The 18,331-nt window shown below is 55.7% G+C and overlaps 1 protein-coding gene across 1 annotated transcript in view; it reads right to left on the bottom strand.

The window, feature by feature from the left end:
- Window positions 1–18,331, bottom strand: part of LOC104849975 — a 33,766-nt gene that overhangs the window by 12,508 nt on the left and 2,927 nt on the right. Inside the window, exon 2 of the mRNA XM_010606670.1 lies at window positions 18,081–18,219. Within this exon, the coding sequence (XP_010604972.1) occupies window positions 18,081–18,219 (139 nt within the window). The remainder of the gene's footprint in view (window positions 1–18,080; window positions 18,220–18,331) is intronic.

Genomic DNA, 18,331 nt, shown 5'->3' with positions numbered 1-18,331 from the left:
TTTTTTTTTTTTTTTTTTTTTTTTTTTATGAAAGCCAAAGAATTGGGCCACCTATGGTAGAAACCTGAGCTTTAGGATCCAAATTACTTGCTCAGCCACAAATGTTCACGGCAATGAAACTCATCTGATGAGTTTGTGTCACCTCTAAACAGTCTCCTTTGCTCCGTGTTGGTTTCACTGTTTTTGTGGTTCTGTTATTAGCACATTTGCAGTGCATTCTGATTCCTTTCATCGTGTGGGGTTGGTACACGTACATGACATATCAGAATTCCTTTTTTAAATCTTTTCCCACCCTCCAGCTCTTGGTGACCATTGGCCTTGAACTTGTGGTGATCCTCCTGTCTCAGCTTCACAACTGCTGTAATTACAAGCATGCACTCCCACGCCTGGCTGTTTTATTTTAAAACAACTGTTTGACCACATGCACATGTATAAAATAAGTATCTCTTTTAAGTGTCAGGACAGTTATTTTATTGAAAAAGTAGCATCATTAGTAAAATACTACCACTACTTTTTAATGGTAAAAATGGAGAATTTTTAAACTTCTACTATCTCTATTTCCACTTTTATGGTTAACTTTTTATTTCTTGCGAGTAAGAATTAATTGCATTCAGGCAAGACTGCTACACGCACAGAGAGGCACTGCTCCTTGTGAGGCAGAAGGCAATGTTTCTATGATGTGCAGCCGATCTGGCTCACTGGGGACCTGTTTGTAACAGTGTAGGTCTGGGGCCCAGGATGTAGCTCAGTGGTGCCGCCGCCTGCCTCAAAAGTATAAGGTCCCAAGTTCGATCCCCGGTACCAAAACAAAACAAAACAAAACAAAATCACACGTCCTCATGCACCTCAGTCACCAGATCAGCACTGTGTGACTGGCCCTTCCCCAAGGTCAGCATAAGCACAGAAGGAAAATACATTCAGTTGCTCACCCTCACAGGCGTGGACATCCCAAGAGCAGTCCGAACACGGAGTCACGTCCAATATACTCACTTCTACAAAATGTTCTAATTAAGGAAATATGTCTGAATGTTTCATTTGCATTCCCTAGCTGCTAAAAAACCTTGATAAACAGTGTCCAAGGAAATAAGCTCCTAAGAACACTGGCACGCTTCATACCGATGAAAGGAGTGACCGGTTCTCCCATCGGAGTGGGTCCAGAGTGGCTGGGAGGATGCTGAGAAATAAAAGGAGGAAAGAGACCCACCTACAGCCCAGGGCAGCTGGTATCACATCCCACAGAGGGGTCAGGACAGCGGGGCTAAAATAAGGAACCGGCCCCAGGCTCTGCCGCCAGCCGCACCACCGGTCACACACAGATGATTTCCAGGGTGCGCACATCAGGTCCAGTACCGCCTTGCCTGCGTGCTCAGGGCCCTGCCCTCTGGGTCAGCTATCATTGGAGATGCCTCCGGCAGGGGAATGTGTCCACTGCCTCATATTCCACGGGATCGCTGTCATTAGTCAGTGCTGACTGATGTCTGCATGCACAGGGGTCTGGATTACAGTGTACACAGTTCAGCTACACCCTCGGCTGACCCGAAAAGGACAGCTTCACCACACAGCTGCTCCTGAACCTGACACCCGGCTTAGCTGAGGGGCTCTCGCGGTCTCAGCCCGGCTCCATAGTGAGAGCTGAGATTTCGCAAACCCAGCGTCTCGCCTCTGCCAGTCGCGATGCCAGACGTGTAACACCAGGTCGGGACCCCGTGTGCCGAGCCCGCCCACATAGACCCGCGTCTTCAGAAAGCTCGAGGGTGATGAGACTGCGACACGATGGTGGGGCTTGGTTCCTTCAGCACATTTTTGGCTGGCAGGTAGCCACTTGCCCGTTCTGATCCGGAAGTATCCATTAAAAGCCAGGAGCTGAGCTGTCTGAGTTGGAGTGTGCTTCCAGTTTTTGGCTCTCCACCATGTGAGAGTCTGTGGAGCCCTGACTGCCACCGCGTGTGAACACCTATGACCAGGGACGGCGGCCGCGAGTCAGTGCTGGCCGACTGGGGGATCCCGTGCACAGAAGAGGAAAAGGGCATCCAGAGGCAGATGTTGGTGGCTGCAGAGTGGGGACACCCAGAGATCTCAGAGTGACAGCCACTGGGCAGTTACCAACCCCCCAAACCTACAGACACCCTTAGGATGGCGCCCAGGGCCTTTGCACAGAGCTACATCCTCCTCGGCCCTTTCTATGCTGAGGCAGTGTCTGTCCATCATGACGCTGCCCAGGTTTGGATCCTAGGCTCGGACTTGTCTTCCTCCCCCAAACTCCCAGAGAGCTGGACTTGCAAGTACCCACCATCACACCTGCTGCATGAAAGTCTTTAACTGTGGTGGAGGAAGGTGCTGGTGACCGAGGGCCTCGCCAAGCCCTGTGAAAGGTTTCGCCCTGTTCATCCACGACGCACCCTCCAGAGTGCTTGCAGCAGCCCCGCAGTCTCAGTGACCTTGTTTCCTCTGAGTGCTCAGCATGACTGCAGGGCACAAGGGCTGCACAAGGTGCCCCCGAGGGCACCAGCACAGGATGGGACCAGGGACAGAGAGCCGAGGCAGTGCTGGCTCAGTGGGGGAGGGGAGTACACCCAGGAAATGGCTTGAACCCAGACCAGAAGCTAAGGGGGAGCCGCAGGAGAGAGGGTGCTCCAGGGAGCCCGGTGGCACCCACTCTGATCTCCCCCAAGCTCGGGATGTGAGGACCCTGAGCAGCTGTACCTATCCCCGGCCCCTCCTCAGGGAAGCGAGCTGAGCCCTCTGGGGCTGCAGACCTTGCAGGCGCACATTCCCTTGCCCCACAGCAGGCTCATGGCCACCACCGGCCAACTCTGCAGCAAGGGCAGATTCTCATTTGCTGAGGTGCAACACAGAGCAGCTCGGCCACTCACGAGGTGTCCGGTGGATCCCTAGTGCTCACACAGTCCAGCGATTCTCAGTACTTACTCACAGGAGCGGAAAACTTGTGACCGTACAAAAGCCTGTACATAAATGTTCATAACAACTCTATTCTCAACTGGAAAAGCTAAAGAAGTGCATGTTGCCTTTCATTGGTGAATGGATAAACTGAGGGACATCCATAGGGTGAAATACTACTCAGCAATAACAAAGGAATGGGAACAAATCAAAGAGCTGTTGAGATACAGAGGAAATTGAGCGGGTGTTACTGAGAGAAGCCCTTCTGAAAAGACTGCAGCCTGTGTGATTCCAATAATGTGACTTTCCAGAAAAGGGAAAGAGTGAAAGATTAGTGGTTGCCAGGAGATGAGAGGGACATCTCCGGAGGGCATGCAGTGTGGACACATGTGGCTGCGAATCTGTCAAAATCCACAGAATGTAGAGCACAGAGGACCTCAGATGAGCACGGCCATGACCCATCCGTGAGGGCTCATCAGTTATGACAAGGAGCTGGACAAAGCCAAGATGTTAGCTGGGCCTCTGTGCTGGATGTGTCAGCTTCACTGGGCTCAGAATGCCAGGATGGCTGGTAAAACAGTTGCTGGAATGAGTGGATGAAAGACATTGTAACAATAGATAAAGAAGGTCGGTCCTCACCAACACAGGGCAAATCAGTCAGTCCTTCGAGTCCCACATAGAACACTATGGTGGAGAGGAAGAAACTTTGGCTCCGTCCTCCTGAGCTGGGACAGCACCTTCTGCTCCCCTTTGGCATCATAGCTCCGAGTCAGGGCCTTTGGTTCTGGGACTTCACCCGATGCCCTCCCTGCAGGGCCTGGTGAAGGAGTGCTGCTACATCACGGTGGCCAGGAAGTAGTGAGAGGGGAGGAGCCGGAGCAGAGACAGGAGGGTGACCCCCTCTTCTGCCAGCCTCCATACCCAACACCAAGCCAGCAACAGCATCCCAGTAATGCAGATGCCTTCCATAGCCGTGCCTCTGAGCTCATGAGGCTTCAGGGATACATCCAGACAGAGACCGTAGACTACATGCAGACAGCACGTACATTCTGGGGATACTGCGCACAGGGTCCATGTGGACTAGACATCCGCTGCACGGAGACCCTCCCGGGTACATGCAGACTGTGGGCTGTCCATGGACTGTGTGAAGATGATGTTGTGTGTAAACTGTATGTAGGTTACGTGTGGACTTTATACAGGGTACACGCAGACTGTGTGGGTACTGTCAGGGGATGTGGAGGTGGACTCAGGCAGAAACTCCGCACAGACTGCACACACCACGCGTAGTCAGCATGGCACAGCAGACCAGTCCCTGCCTCACATCCCAGCAGCCTCATGTTAGTGGGCTGATGGCCACGTGTTCCTCCACGTGGGCCCGGCCCGTGGACACTCAGGCTGCAACACTGCCCCTTCTCCCTGGCTACTGTCTGCTTCGTAGCCTGCTTCCCACACCAGCAGTAGCCCCGCCCAGTGAGTGACCTGTGCCTTGCGCGGTGACAAACAAACCCTTGACAGAAGTAAAGCAGACACTGCAGCGTAGGACCGGGAGAAGCCCCCGATCCCAGCCAGAGATCTCCCCACCATGGTGTGCTGAGACGTGCATCGTTTTTGTGCCTCCTCCCATGGAAGAACCTTGTGAAGATGCCTAACTTCAGCACTGGCTCTGCCAAGTGGTGGCCTTGGGGATGTCTGGGGCTCCACCTTCCTGGGGGCCAACACGGTCAGGAGCCTCCCAGTGTGGACACAGCTCTGCCCTGCCACTCCCCGCTGGCCCTGGTCGCAGAGTGGTTCTCAAGGACCCATGGAGCCGGGAGTGACTCAGGGTGACCACGTCAGAGAGCTCTTCCCAGAGGCAACTCCCTTCCAGAAGCTACTCTGGCCACAGAGCCCGAGTCTCCAGGAGGAGGGAGGTGCAGACCACAGGCCCGAATGCCCCCCGTTCCACAGAAGGAGGGAGCCTCGCCCGGCTGGGCTCCAGCCTGTACATTACATAGAGATGGGATTTCCAGCCGGCAGGCCTGCACTGAAAGGGGGAATCATGCCCCCACTCAGGTGGGACTGTTCCTACGTCCTTGCGTGGGCCTGGCCGTCCGCACCAACCTGTCCCTCTCCTGGAGCCTGGGAGCAAGAGGTGGGAAGGGAATGATAGCGCCAAAGGCAGGAGTGGGTGGGAGGCAAAGAGGACTTTCTTCATCGTGAGTCACTCTGGAGTGATGCCGGGGCTGGGACGCTGCTGTGTGGACGTGGTCCTCAGAGTCTTGGTTCTGTGTGCACGGGGGACCAGGCGGAGCGGGCTCGATGGGCTAGAGGAATTGGTAGGAGGCCTATGAAGGCTGGGCTCTGCGTTTGGGGTGACACAGGGCGCCTCCCGGGTGGGGGCCGGCAGGGTGAGACCCAGGTGGCCAGTGCGCCCTGCAGGACTGCAGGGCCAGCTCGGCATCACCCATCAGGAGCCTCCCTGTGTATCCAGAAGGCCACATCCAGGTCCGGAGGCCACCTCGAAACAGCTCACTGCCAAGCCACAGGCTCTTGCAATCACCACAGCACAAAGTGGCTGTAGGCACCCATCTCCCCACCGCTGCCTGTTGACGCTTGCCCTCCCCGAATGACAACATTGCTAACCCTATCCCAAGGTGCGCACACAAAGGGCTTCGTTGTTCCCCAGCAGCTGACAGCATCCACCGCGGGAAGGCCCATTGTCTCCCTGTGGGACTTAGCTCTGGCTGTCCAGTCGCTGTATAACCTTTTCCCAGCAGCGCAGGCCAACTCAGGAGCTGCAGCTCCCCCGCCATGCCGAGGTCTGTGTGGTCCCCGCCCCAGGGAGACTGAGCGCCTTTATTTCAGACCATGATTGCTCAGAAATGGTTTCTTGCTGTTGGTGGCAACGCACACCTTGGAACTTCTGCCAGAGGGCGTGGGCTGTTATTGATAAAGATGACAAACGCTAAGCCAGGCTTAGCAAGGCCCTTTCTACTCCGTCGCCCCAAGGGAATGCTGTGCTCCCCACTGACACAGGGCTGGAGGTGCTCCCAGCCTGGAGCCCACAGGCGAGTGAGTGGTGCAGACACCCCGCTCCAGCGTACTCACACGGCTGAGCGCACGGAACACAGAATTCCGAAGTCCGTCCTCTATTCAGTGAGCTTTTCTCATTTGCAGCTGGTGTTTTCAGGCCAAGGCAGCGGCCTGTTGCTTGACGGGGTTACATTTTTCTTAGTTTCCATCATCAGCTGGCACCCTGTTCCCAAAGACTCCAGGCAAGAGGTGGCAGGGTTGGTGTTTGGGAGGCACGGGAGCAAGGACAGGGTGCAGCCACCACGCACGCCCAAGCGGGAGCCTGAAAGACAATCCATGGCTGCAGAATTCCCTATCACTGCACTCAGCACACAGGCCTCTTCAGCCTGGGCGGGCTTGGGGCGAAGAAGCTAAACCCAGATGATGACACACACGCCGTGAGGGTTACTCAGAGTGGTTTCTATGAAGTGCCTCTGTCCTGTCCTCTCGGGACAGTGCTTCGGTCCTTCCTGCTCACTCCACAGGGGGTTCCAGAATCAGCCATTTCTGCCCAGGACAGGCTGAGACCCAGCTGGGAGCTGTGATGCACAGGCTGGATGGTCTCCCATGCAAAAAGCATGCTCTTCCTAAAAATAAACCAAGGTACACCTGAAAAACTAGCAGAAAGCTCAAAAGCACCTTGCCGCATCTGTGAGAGATGAAGTGTCTCAGCCCACTCGTAGAACCTCAAAAGGGACTTGGAGCTGAGAGAGCTCTTTGGGGGATACTTTTGTGCCACAGGGAGAAGCTAGCAGGTGTCGGGCCACGTCCCTTTGCTCAAAGTCAAAGCCTCCTTAGGCATGGAAGGACGGGGACCTGCTCTGGGGGAGCCACGCCAGCCCCTCGCTCACCCAGGCCGTCCAGAGAAAGCAAGGGAGGAACTGCAGCTCAGGCAGGCAGAGCTTGGTGGAGGTCCCAGCTGGTGAGGCAGGTCTCTGAAGGGGCGGTTCCCCTTCCGTATTCATTCTGCTGCCGAAGGAGTCGTGGGTACAACACTGCACAGTAAGACCTGCGAACTGGACAGGAGGGTTGTGCACAGGGAGGCTTTGCCCTCTGGTTTCTGGAAGCAGGAGGCGCACGTCCCAATGCAAAGGCACAGAGGATGCCACAGCTGCCTGTTGGGAGGCACAGGAGTGGGGAGGAAGGCTCCTGTGGGTTGGCGCAGGTGGCCAGCGTGGTGCCCTGGGGTCCTGGTTTCAGCCTTGCGCTGAGAAGGAGGGGAGGAGCTGGGGCAGGGACAGCAGAGGTCTCACGGCGACTGGACACAATGGGCCGATTTGCCTCAAAAGCTGGGCTCCTCCGAGTGCTCTGCTGCCCCAAGGCTCTGGCCAGCTCCAGCACAGCCACAGGACCCCTACGTCACAGCGCTGGGTTCTGGAACTGGAAGATGAGGTCCCTTCGCACTCTGGTGTCGTTCAAAGCGCTTCCTCACAAGCTGGGCAGCTGACTCCCCATCCGTGTCCCCTGCTGGCCACTGAGGCCAGGGCCGAGCAGTGCTGCACATGCAGGAGACAGCGTCTCTAAAGCGCACTGAGGCCACACTTGTAAGTGAAATTAATAAGTCACACACGTGTAAATACCAAATAGTTTCTCTGGTGTGAAAAACTAAAAATGTAAATAAGGGTTAAAATGTATAATTGATGTTGTGTAATAGGAAGAAAAGGACTAAAAGAGTAGGGGAAGTGGGAGGGGTAGGGGAAAGGAAAAAGGGAAAAGAATAAATATGTGAAAAGGAAAACCATGGAAACAAAGTCTTTGAAAACAGGGAAGGGTGGAGGGGCTGAAGGGAGGCAGGGGAAAGGGGAAAAATAAGAACCTGATAAGTCATGTAAATGTACAAGATCTCAATGATGAATGTAACTGTACTGTATACTTAAAATGTACCAATAAATTTAATAAAGATAAAAAATAAATACATAAAGCTGGAGGGAGTGGACGGGGCCCTCCAGACGCTGACCCTGGCCCACAGCCTGGAGAAAGATTAGGAGAAAGCCCCAACCGAGGCGCAGACCCCAGCCCACCTGAAGCACGAGCGGCGAGAACTGCAGCAGAGTAGGCAGGCGGACAGTGCACTGCCAGCTGTGCTCAGAGCTGAATGAGCGCAAGCCGCGACCTGCACTGCAGCGGGCGGGACTCAGGCTCCGTGCACCCCGCAGCCAGCACCCGACCTGACCCCCTCAGTGTGACTCCAGGACCAGGTCCTCAGGGACCCGTGGGGCCAGGCGTGGTGGCAGCCTGGGCAACAGGGTGAGTTCCCATCTCAAAGTAAAAGCCTGGCCGGCCAGGCGCAACTGAGCAGCGGCGCCCTTCCCAGCAGGGCAGAGGCCCTGCCTCCCATCTCCAACACTGCAAAGAACGTAAACATGAGAGGAAGCGACAGGCTTTGAGCCACGTGCATGCCTGGGCGCTGTGAGCCTTCCTTCCTCCTGTGTCCCGGCCCAGGAATCACGGCGACAGCACTGAGGGACCTGTGCTGACTGCTGTCCGTATTCCACAGTGGCGGAGAGCAGGAGCGTCCTCCTGACCCTGCCTAGGCTGGTCCTGTCAGAGGAGCTGGAGGGACCCACTCAGCCACACTCAGCCACACTCCAGCCTCCTCCCATGCGCAGGCTGGCTTGGCCGGTCCTCGGTCCATGTCACAAGGTCCAGGCGGCCTCCTTCCCACTGGGAGGCTCCAGAGGTAGAGGCCTGCTGTGAGCAGTGGAGCTCAGCCTGCAACCCCCAAGGCCACCTCCTGCCTGCACGGTGACCAAGCCCTCAGCCAGCATCTTCACACTGCCCGGGCCAGGCCTCCTCCTAGGCGCTCGGCTGTCAGCCTGTGCCCACCGGAGTCACTTCCTTCCACGATGGCTCAAACCCAGCTGACTTGGAAGCTGTACTGTGGGTGAAAAACTGCCAGACCCTCGCGTCTACCTGGGGCTCCCGCATCTCCCTGTTCAGCTGTTGAAGTCCAAGTCCCTGCAATCCCATGACCGTATGGGGAAGTGGACTAAAAAGACCAGGTCACCAGCGGTCCCACAGAGGCACCCTGGGTCACCGTGGCCACTGTCACAGGGACCCATGTGATGAAGAAGGAAGAAATCAGGGATGTTTCTGCGAGCCCAGGACTGCCACACGGCCAGGAGGAGGGGAAACAGATTTGGAACAATCAGGACACAGCGCAGCAGAGGGACAGCTACGCGCGGACACCGGGAGCAGGTGGCTGCATCTGCCTTCGAGTGAGTCTTGGGTGCCCAGGCTCCCGGACGGAGAGCCAGGGCTCCTGCTGCCCAAGCCCCAGGCTGTGGGGCTGGGACCCTCTGCCCTCGTCACCCAACATCCTCCATGGTGGCCTGATCTTCTGGGTTCTGAATGCTCATGGGAAAGGGACATGGGCTTGGATGAAAGGAGCAAATCCAGCTCATCGTGTACCCAGCCCTGCTGCTGTGCCCTGGAGTACTCGGGAACTGCCCCATTCAGACAGCCCGGGCCTGACACTGAGGTACCTGGCACCGTGGACACCGGCCTTTCTTCCTTGCTGGGACCAACTCGCATGCTACAGCAGGCTGGCCAGTAACCATGGAGGTCACAACTGCTGCAAGCCAGCACCTCTCCAGGCGCCCAGGGCAGGGCCACTGTGACAGACTGACTAGCGAGCATCTGTGGATCCCTCAAGTTATGCTGTGGCCCAACATGTCATGAGGCCTGGTGGGACAGGAGAGATGTCCTCGTCATTGGTGTCCTGACCCTGGAAGAGAGGGGAGGCTCTTTCTCTCACCTGTGATCTCTGTGTGCACACCAAGGACAGGAACTGTCCAGGAGGCAGACGCCAGCCATTTAGGTGGCTGTGGCTATGCCCCTCAGGATGCCTGCATGACCAGGTTCCCCTGGGGGACACTTGGGGGACACACTGGCCACGCTGTACTGAGGGCTGGGCTGAGTGAGGCAGCCGTGTACATGTCCTCTTCCAGGACATGGCTCTGTGAGCCTCCTGTCCCTGTCCACCCCACGATGGCCCCAGGCTATGTGGTATCAGGCATGTGGTGACAGAAGTCGAAGGGAAATGTCACCCTTCCTCGGTAGTCACCACAGCCACGAAGTCCAGAGCTCCCTGGGGCCGCATTTCCGGTGTCTGCCGTAAGACCTGGCAATCCTACATAGCTGTCGTTCCCTTGCTCAGCCCTGGGTTCGTGGCCTTCCAGCTCCCAAGGGCAGAATGCCAGTGTACAGGGACGTGGGGCAGGGGCAGGTGTGTTCACACCCATGGGGCTGAACCTGAGCAGGAACCCACTCCAGATTTCTCACTCGGGACCTGTTGCACAGCCCACCAAGGCCGTGTTAAGCACTGCTGACGCCTGCGGGACAGTCTTGCGTCATTCTGAGTCCTCTGCAAGCCCTCCTCCTCGAAGTGTGCACCCATTACCGAGAGTGTGGACCCCTGCCCCAGCAGCTTGGTAGTGTGGGCCACAGAAGAGCTTCCGGCCACTGGGCCTGCCGGGAAAAGCCTGGAGGTTGTCCTCTGCACGCGGGCAGAGGCGCCTCCGAGGGCCCCGTTCCCAGTGCTCAGATGCAGTTCTGACACAGAACAGACAGCAAGTGTCTGCCGTCCACTGAACAGGGGCTGCCACGCTGGAGAGGGCACTGTCACCCTCACGCAGGGGAAGTGCAGGCAGCAGACGCCTGGGGACACCTGCAGGCCCGAGCTTGGCTCTGGGGCAGCGGATTTCTTAGGGGGTTGGGAAGGACCTCCCTCCACTCACTGCCACCTGCCGCGTCCCCTGAAAGCATGGCCGTCTCCGCAGAGTCACCCAGAGGTCTGCTGGGGCTCCCCACAGGTGCCCAAGGTACCCCAAAACTGCCACCCCACCCACCACAGCCCTGAGCAGACCTGAGCTGCATCCATGCTCCCACTCAAGCCAAGGGCGAGGACCCACACAAGGTGCCAGGCAGCTCCTCCTCCCCAGGACGGTGCCCTCTCCGTCTGCCTGCATCTCATCTCCCCCCACGTCCTGGTGCTGTCCAGCTCTGAACATGTGTGGCATGCATACTTTACAGTTGCACTGCGTCCCACGTGCAAGGGGTACCTAGTAGGTGGGTACTAGGTAGTTAGTGAGTAGGTGAGACCTGGGCAGTGTGGCTCCCTGAGGCTGAAGTCTCCCTGTCACCCTGGAGGACTCTACTTCTTTAAACCCCGGGCAGGTCAGTCTGCACAGATGATTTCTGCAGGGCAGTGACAGACCAGTAGCCACCAGAGATCTCACCCACTGCGGACCAGCTGGGCAATCGCAGGTACAAGGCAGGGCCGAGGGTCAGCAAGGCGCAGCCCTGTAAAGCGGGGCCCACGGGACCTAGAGGCTGCACCAGCCCACTTTCCAGCACCTTCATCCTAGCCCTGCACAAAGAGCAGAGATGCATGCTGAGGTGGCCCCGACAGCAGCCCCAGCAGGCAGGAACGGGAGGCCCAGGCCTAATCACCCAGACTGCAGCCTCTGCTCCTCCCGCCTTCCTATCATTCAGTGGGGCAGAGGTGAGGCTGCGCCTGGCTGGGATGCGGTGTGAATTACAGAAGAGAAGCTGCAGAGGGTCCAGATTCAAACACAGAGGAAGCCAGGAGGTCCCAGGCTGAGCCCTGTTGAGACAACAACCGTTTCCCAGCAGTGTGCCAGGTGCTATGGCTTCACTTCCACGCAGAGACCCAAAGACTGGGACAGCAGAGGCCAAAGACACTTAACAAAAGGTAAAATAAAATGAAACAGAAACACTCTTTGCTGCTTAAATTGCAGTCAAACTCAGATGGCTCCAAACCTCACAGGGCTGGCGCCGTGGCTAGACAGGGTCCAAGGCCAAGGCGGGAGGCACGCACTCTCCCTCCTCTGTCCCTGCCCACACGGCCTGGACAGTGGCCTTCTCTGGCCAGAAGCCTCCCCTGTGTGGGGGTGCAGGCCTCCCTCGTTAGACAGCACAGGACAGTCAGCATCTCCTGTCCCCAGGTTTGAATTGGAATGAGATCACAGCTTTGTTACTTTGTAAACTTTTACATTTGCCAGAACTCAAAAATATTCAAAATACTTTCCAGAGCACAGAGCACCTACTTCATCACTGTGGCCTGAACACGGGAAGAAACGTGTTTCTGAACGGCCGGCTCCGCCCCCACCCAGCGGAAACTGGGTGACCAAGGTCTACCTGCGGTCACCTCCCGCCTCCCTTTAGCTCTCAAGAGACGCCACTGACGCAGCTCCCCTTGCGCAGCGGGCCCTCTGCACTCAGGCCGAGGGGCCGACAGGAAGTGAGCAGAAGGAAGTAGTCTTTCAAGCAGCCTTTCCTGGGCTGTCATCACCCTTTGCGCCTTAATCTTTCCTCTCAGAACAGAGGGCCCAGGACACAGCTGTGCTCTTCCCCTAGTGGATGCTTGCTGACCTTGCCCGGCATTGACAGCCTGTTGCCATGTACCCCTTTATTTGGTGAGAGGTGTCCCCGGACCTCACACTAAAGCTTGGGTGCTGCCTGAGGCCTGAGAAGCTGGCTCATCTCTTTCTTTGGCACATTGCTCTTTAGGTCTTGGCCCAGGCCTGTTGTTGGTTGGACCGTGTGCCCTAAAGACACACGCAAGTCCTGCCCCACACCTGTGCACTCACTTGGCTTGGAAATTGGATCCTTGCAGATGTACTAAGAAAGACAAAGTCACCAGATGAGGGGACCTACCCCCATAACTATGTCCTCATAAAAAAAGCATGGGCGAAAAACACAGAGAGGAAGCCGTGGGACCACACAGGTGGAGACCAGAGCACTGTGTCTACAAGCCAAGGGTGCAGGCCACCAGCAGAGGCCAAGACCCAGGAAGGGAGCACCTCAGAGCGGCCGAGGCCCTGGGAGAGCTCGACTCCAGTGTTCTGATTCCATGAAACGTGAGTAATGTCCCCCCTTGGTTCCTGCAGGCCTGCGCTGTCTCTAGACCTCAGTGACCACCGTGCCCAGAGCACCCTGCCCATTCTGCGAGGAATGGATGACAACAACAGCCAGTTCCTAAAACCATGCCGAGATGACCAGAGAAGGGAAGACATGTTAATGCTCCAGTCAGCCGCGGCAAATGTTGGATAAAGGGGTGGTAAACAAACATTTCTTGAGTCAGCAGTGCTCACCGTGTGTTTTCTCCTGCCAGTCAGCATCTCTGCTTCAGACAAAACCCTTTGCGTACCCCCAACTATACCACCCACTCTCATCTGGGCCTCCCACAGCAGAACCGGATGTGTCGCTCATTGGTTTTCTATTCTGTACCCTTATCAGTGGCACCTTGCTCCTCCTGCGCTCCCTGGCTCCCTCTGCAGGGACATGCATGCCAGAGGACAGCCTGGGTCAGGGGAGGGCTAGCAGGGCAGCAGGGTCAGGATGGACAGCCGGGAAAGGGAGGGAGCCGAGCATATTGTCCCTGTCCTGGGCGCTGACCATCTCTGTCCTGCAATTAGACTCCCCCTGCTTGAAAGGATAGAGTTGCTATGACACACTCGGGCAAATCGAGGCAAATCTGAGGCCTGGTCATTTAAGCAGTAGGTCCATTGTCCCCGGCAGTGTAATTGGCGATCACGAAGGCCATAAAACTGCAGGCACTTGAAAGGCCCGTTGGGACTGAAAGGACACCTTCCAGTGTCCTGTCCCCACTGGAAGCAGGAGTTATGTGAGGACCTGTAGAGGCCTCTTGTTTAACCTCCAGGAGAAGGGCGGAAAGGGAGAAAATCAAAACCAGAGAAAATCAAAAAGGCTTCCTGCATTGTCCTGTTTTCTTTGTTGTTAAGAAAAAAAAGTCTGGGTGACAAGAAAGAAGTAAGAGGAGAGTCTGCAGAGGCAGTGTTCCCATCTGGCTATAAACTCCACAAAACATTAACATCCTTACATGCCCGTTACCGCTCCGTCACTGGCCGGAGGGAAACTACCTTCTCACTGGTGACCACCATACAGCGACAGCACCTTCCCTCCCGGTGAGGACACACCCACCAAAGGCCCAGGCCTCGACGAACAGGGCGCTGCAGCCCCTGGCCCATGTGTGGGGTGCGGCTGAGCATGGGCCATTGCTTCACGTGACACCTGCACATGCACCTAGGACAGCACCTGTGCGTGGTGGGCTGTGCACGCTTGTGCGGTTTTCTCTGGGGTCCATTTACTTTTCCCTGTCTCTTTTCCTTTTTAGCAACATCTGCACAGAAAACATGGGATTTTATTGTATAAAAGTCCCAGGCTCCGGAATTCCAGTTACATTTTAACTAGAAAGTCACCTACAAAAAGTCCGCAAAGACGATGTTAACATTCGGCTTCATTTCTATCGAGATGGAAGTTGTTCAAAGTCATCGTGTGGCAGAGGAAATCAACAAATAAAACAACACGTCACCTGGACCTGCATGCTGGGCTGGCCCTGCCCACAGCTCCAGAGCCTCTGTAGAGTTGGGCTTTGCAAAATGGAGTGGACGGTGAGCTCTCAGGGACGGTGCAGGCCCCACCTGAAAGGGACACTGGAAGCTGGACTCAAAGGGCACTTTCCGAGATGCCCAGGGGTGGGGCCTCTTCCCGTTCCTTAAATTCTCCTCTCCGCTCACCCACTCACAACAGGCCCAACACTGAAACTCCCCGGCGGTTCGTTTCCATGGGGGCTTCTCTGTCAGAATCTGGAGTCCTTGGATGGTGCTGACGGTCAGCGCCGGGCTCGCTGTGTGAGGGGAGCCCCCCCACGGGCAAGACACTCAGGTGGGTGGGTTAGGAAGGGCTGCCCTTGCCCAGAGGGAGACTCGCGTTGGGCGTGCAGAAGCGTGCGCGTACACACACACACACGCACAGGGATGCACTGAAGGACTGGGCGTCCACTCCGACGAAGTACAGTGGGAAAGCTGACTCCCAGGACAGATGGAGGAGACCGGGCAGAGAGAGCACCCTGGGGTACCACCGCCGCCTCCTGAACACACAGAAGCAGCAGGCGGAATGTGGCCTTAAGAATCGACAGCTGGGGAGCATCAGGGCAGCCGTGAGAAGGGCAGACACCTGTGCGCTGTGGCCTTGATCCCCGACCTCACAGCCAGACGCAGGTGCCACTGCCTTGGGCTTCCCAGCCACAGAACCATGAGCCGAATCTGTAAACCTATTTCTTACACACATCCGGTCTCAGATTCTGCAACAGCAACAGAAAACGGTCTAAAGCGCCAGGTTGTATTTGCGACTTTGTGTGAGCTGATAATTATTTCAAAGTAAAAAGTTAATATACGCATAGCTCTGAGGTCAAATGAAACACCTCCTAGGGAAAAGGAAGTTTTAAAAAAACTGGTTCAGCTGGGCATGGTGGCTCACACCTGTAATCCCAGCACTCAGGAGGCTGAGGCAGGAGGATAGCTGTGAGTTCGAGACCAGCCTGGGCTACAAAGTGAGTTCCAGGTCAGTCTCAACTACATAGTGAGACTTTTGTAAACAGGGAGGAGGAGGAGGGGTGGAGGAGTGGAAGGGAGGGCAGGGGACTGGGAAGAAACAAGAACCAAGATACATCACAGAATGGTATAAACACCCAGGGGTGAATGTGATCACAATGGGCACCTACAATTCACCGATGAAATTAGAAAGAAAAAACAAGTGCACTTAGGCTGAGTCTGGCGTGACAGGTCCCCGGCCCAGGGCCCCGCTAAGTGGTGCCGTCATCCCAAACCCATCCAAAGAGAAGCAAAGCAGGAAGAAAGTACTAAAGCCAATCAAGGTCAAAGGACCTCAAGGAGGCAAATGTCAAAACAATCCAGAAACAGTAAAATACATATGCTGGGAGTTATCAAAAAGAGAAAGTAAAACAAATGGCATTTTCTCAGAAAGTGAAGTACAGAATTGCTATGCAGCGCAGCACTCCCACTCCCAAGTGTGCCCCGGAAATGAAAGGTTTATCTCTTCCAGACTCATGTGCACTGATTGACATTAGCAGGGTCTGCAACGGCCGGAGGGGGCACCCCCTGGTATCCCCTGGCAGACAAATGGGTCATGCAGAGAAGCAGAAACATCACACACACAGTCCCGCCATGCTGACCACGCTCACCTTGGGGCACCAGGGCTCCCTGGGTAACCTGGTCTTGTCCATGCACACCACACCCCGGGCCACACAACCTGCCCAGATGCCTGCCCACACAGGGACACACATGCACCCACTCTCCTGAGGGCACTGAGAAGGATGGAGATGCTTCGTGCATGTACCAGATCCCCCCAAATAAACGCCACCATTCTGTGTAGCAAACACACTAATGAAACAAGCCCCGTGGCGCCAAAAGACAGACTCCAAGGAGAATCCAGGGAGTTTCCACCTGTCTCCAGGGTAGAGCCAGACTCCAACTCTGCTAGAGGCACGTTGTGGCAGAAGCCTCAGAGCTGGAGCCTCTGTGCTCTGTTTGCAGCCAGTGCCTGGAGCCTCCTGGGCCCTGCAGAGGCTGTGGCCCATGCCCCACATGGACAGAACACCATGGAGTTGGTGGCTTCCCACAGCCCTCAGTGCACAGGACAGCATGCAGTGACCTCAGGAGCTGAAGGGCATGGGAACAGGCTAAGCAGTGGTCCTCCCAAGTGGCGTGGAAAGAGATCCACGGCCACAGGCCACCCTGAGTGACAGCAGGAGGTGACACCAGGAAGCCACTGGAATGACCCTGCATGGACAGTGTCCGAGCTCCTGAGCAGCTGAGTGTAAGAAAATGCAGCATTGTAACCGACGCAGGAGGGTGTGCAGATTTCCACCCGAGACCAGTGATGGCGAACCTTTCAGAGATGAGGTCTCAGACTGAAGCCCAAAGCACCAACAATGCAACTAACCCTGAATACTGAGGTTCTAGCACAGAGAAAACACATGCATTAACAACTAAAATAAAAACAACACGCGTGCCATAGGTTCGCCACCACTGCCTTATACCCTCTACAGGCCTGTAGATATTTAACATTCTCAATGTTTCTTTATATTTTTTTTAAATTGTAAGCTTCAAGTTTCTGAGATTCGGACACCTTCAAAATTCTATGACTCTCCCATTACAGCCATCAGTGACGAACCTTACTCCACGTACAGTGTCCTGGGGATTTGACTAAATGTTTGCCAAATGAACGGATGCACTGATGACTGAGTTGCTTTATCAGGTGAGAAAAAGTGCATTTATAAAAATGAGCACAGCAACTAGTTCCAATAGGCTGTGGCCATGTCGGGATGAGCACGGAGTGCCATGAAGCCATCTGTGCTTTGGCCAGTTGCTGACCACTTTTCCAATGACTGTTTCATTCCACCAGAACTCTCTTTAGCGTTATGTGTGTGGACAGTCCACTTACTGGAGCAAGCTATTCCCGGAGCTTCAGGTCAATCCCCTGATGGACCTCCCTGCCCACAACCTCTCAGGAGGCCCTGCCCCTCTCGCTATACCAGGGACAGGCGCCAGGAAGCCGGCCCGCCCCCGAGTGTCCTCACTGCTTCTGCCCTGAGAGCCTGCGAAGCAACCCTAAAAACCACGGATTGCTCAGTTTGAGGGATTCTCGGCATTTCCCTAATGTATCAGTGTGGATTCCACGACTGGCAACAGTACCTTCCGCAGGAGGAAGATGAGAGAAGGTGGCCGCGTGCCTTCGTGTTTACCAAGGCAGACCTGCTGTTCCTAGTAGGTTCCTAGCTGTCTAAAATGGGACCGAGTGGGAGGGAAAATTGTTTTGCCAATTTTGTAATGTTTAGGTTTACTAGCGGGTAAGGCTCCCGTTGCTGGTAGAGAGCTGACGCATCTTGCAGTGACACGCGCATGCCGTGTTTTAGCAGCACAGCTCATCAGTTAGATCTCGGAAGCAGCCTGCGTGTCCATCAGCAGATGGACGGGTGAAGAGAGGCTGACGTTTATACACAATGGAGAGCTACGCAGTCATAAAGAAGGTTAAATCTGAGTCATCTGTAGGAAAACGACGTCCCTTGGACCGTAATTTCAGAGAGGCTACGCGGGTGCGGCACGCACGCACTGAAACCCCACCCACAAGTCATCCCTGTCACACTTCTGGGGTTACCCCGGGCCTCCAAAGGTACTTGGAACAGGGTGGGTGGAGCCCAGCTGCCCTCGGGAGACAGACACAGGCAGACAGACAGACAAGGCAGACAGAGAGACAGACGCACGCCCTGGATTCGCGCTCACCGCATTCACGCCGGGACCTAAATCCGGGGAAGCTCCTAGAAGATTCAGCTTCCGACCTTGATTTTCCACGATTCCATTCGGAGCTGAGGCAGACGACAATGGTGGGGTGGGAGGAGTCACCAAAATGCTTCTGGGCTTTCTGTGCTTAGAGACTTCGGTCCTTCCCCGCAAGAGACGCCTCCGATCCGAACCCACGGCAGAACCACCAGGCCTTCTCGTGGGGTGCAGGCCGCACGCGCAGCGCGGGCCGG

The sequence above is a fragment of the Fukomys damarensis genome, unplaced genomic scaffold (genome assembly GCF_012274545.1).
Source record: "Fukomys damarensis isolate Sample0158 unplaced genomic scaffold, DMR_v1.0_HiC HiC_scaffold_1, whole genome shotgun sequence".
NCBI classification, from domain to species: domain Eukaryota; kingdom Metazoa; phylum Chordata; class Mammalia; order Rodentia; family Bathyergidae; genus Fukomys; species Fukomys damarensis.
The sequence above is the reverse complement of the archived record's forward strand: the minus strand, read 5'-3'. Positions and strand labels throughout refer to the sequence as shown.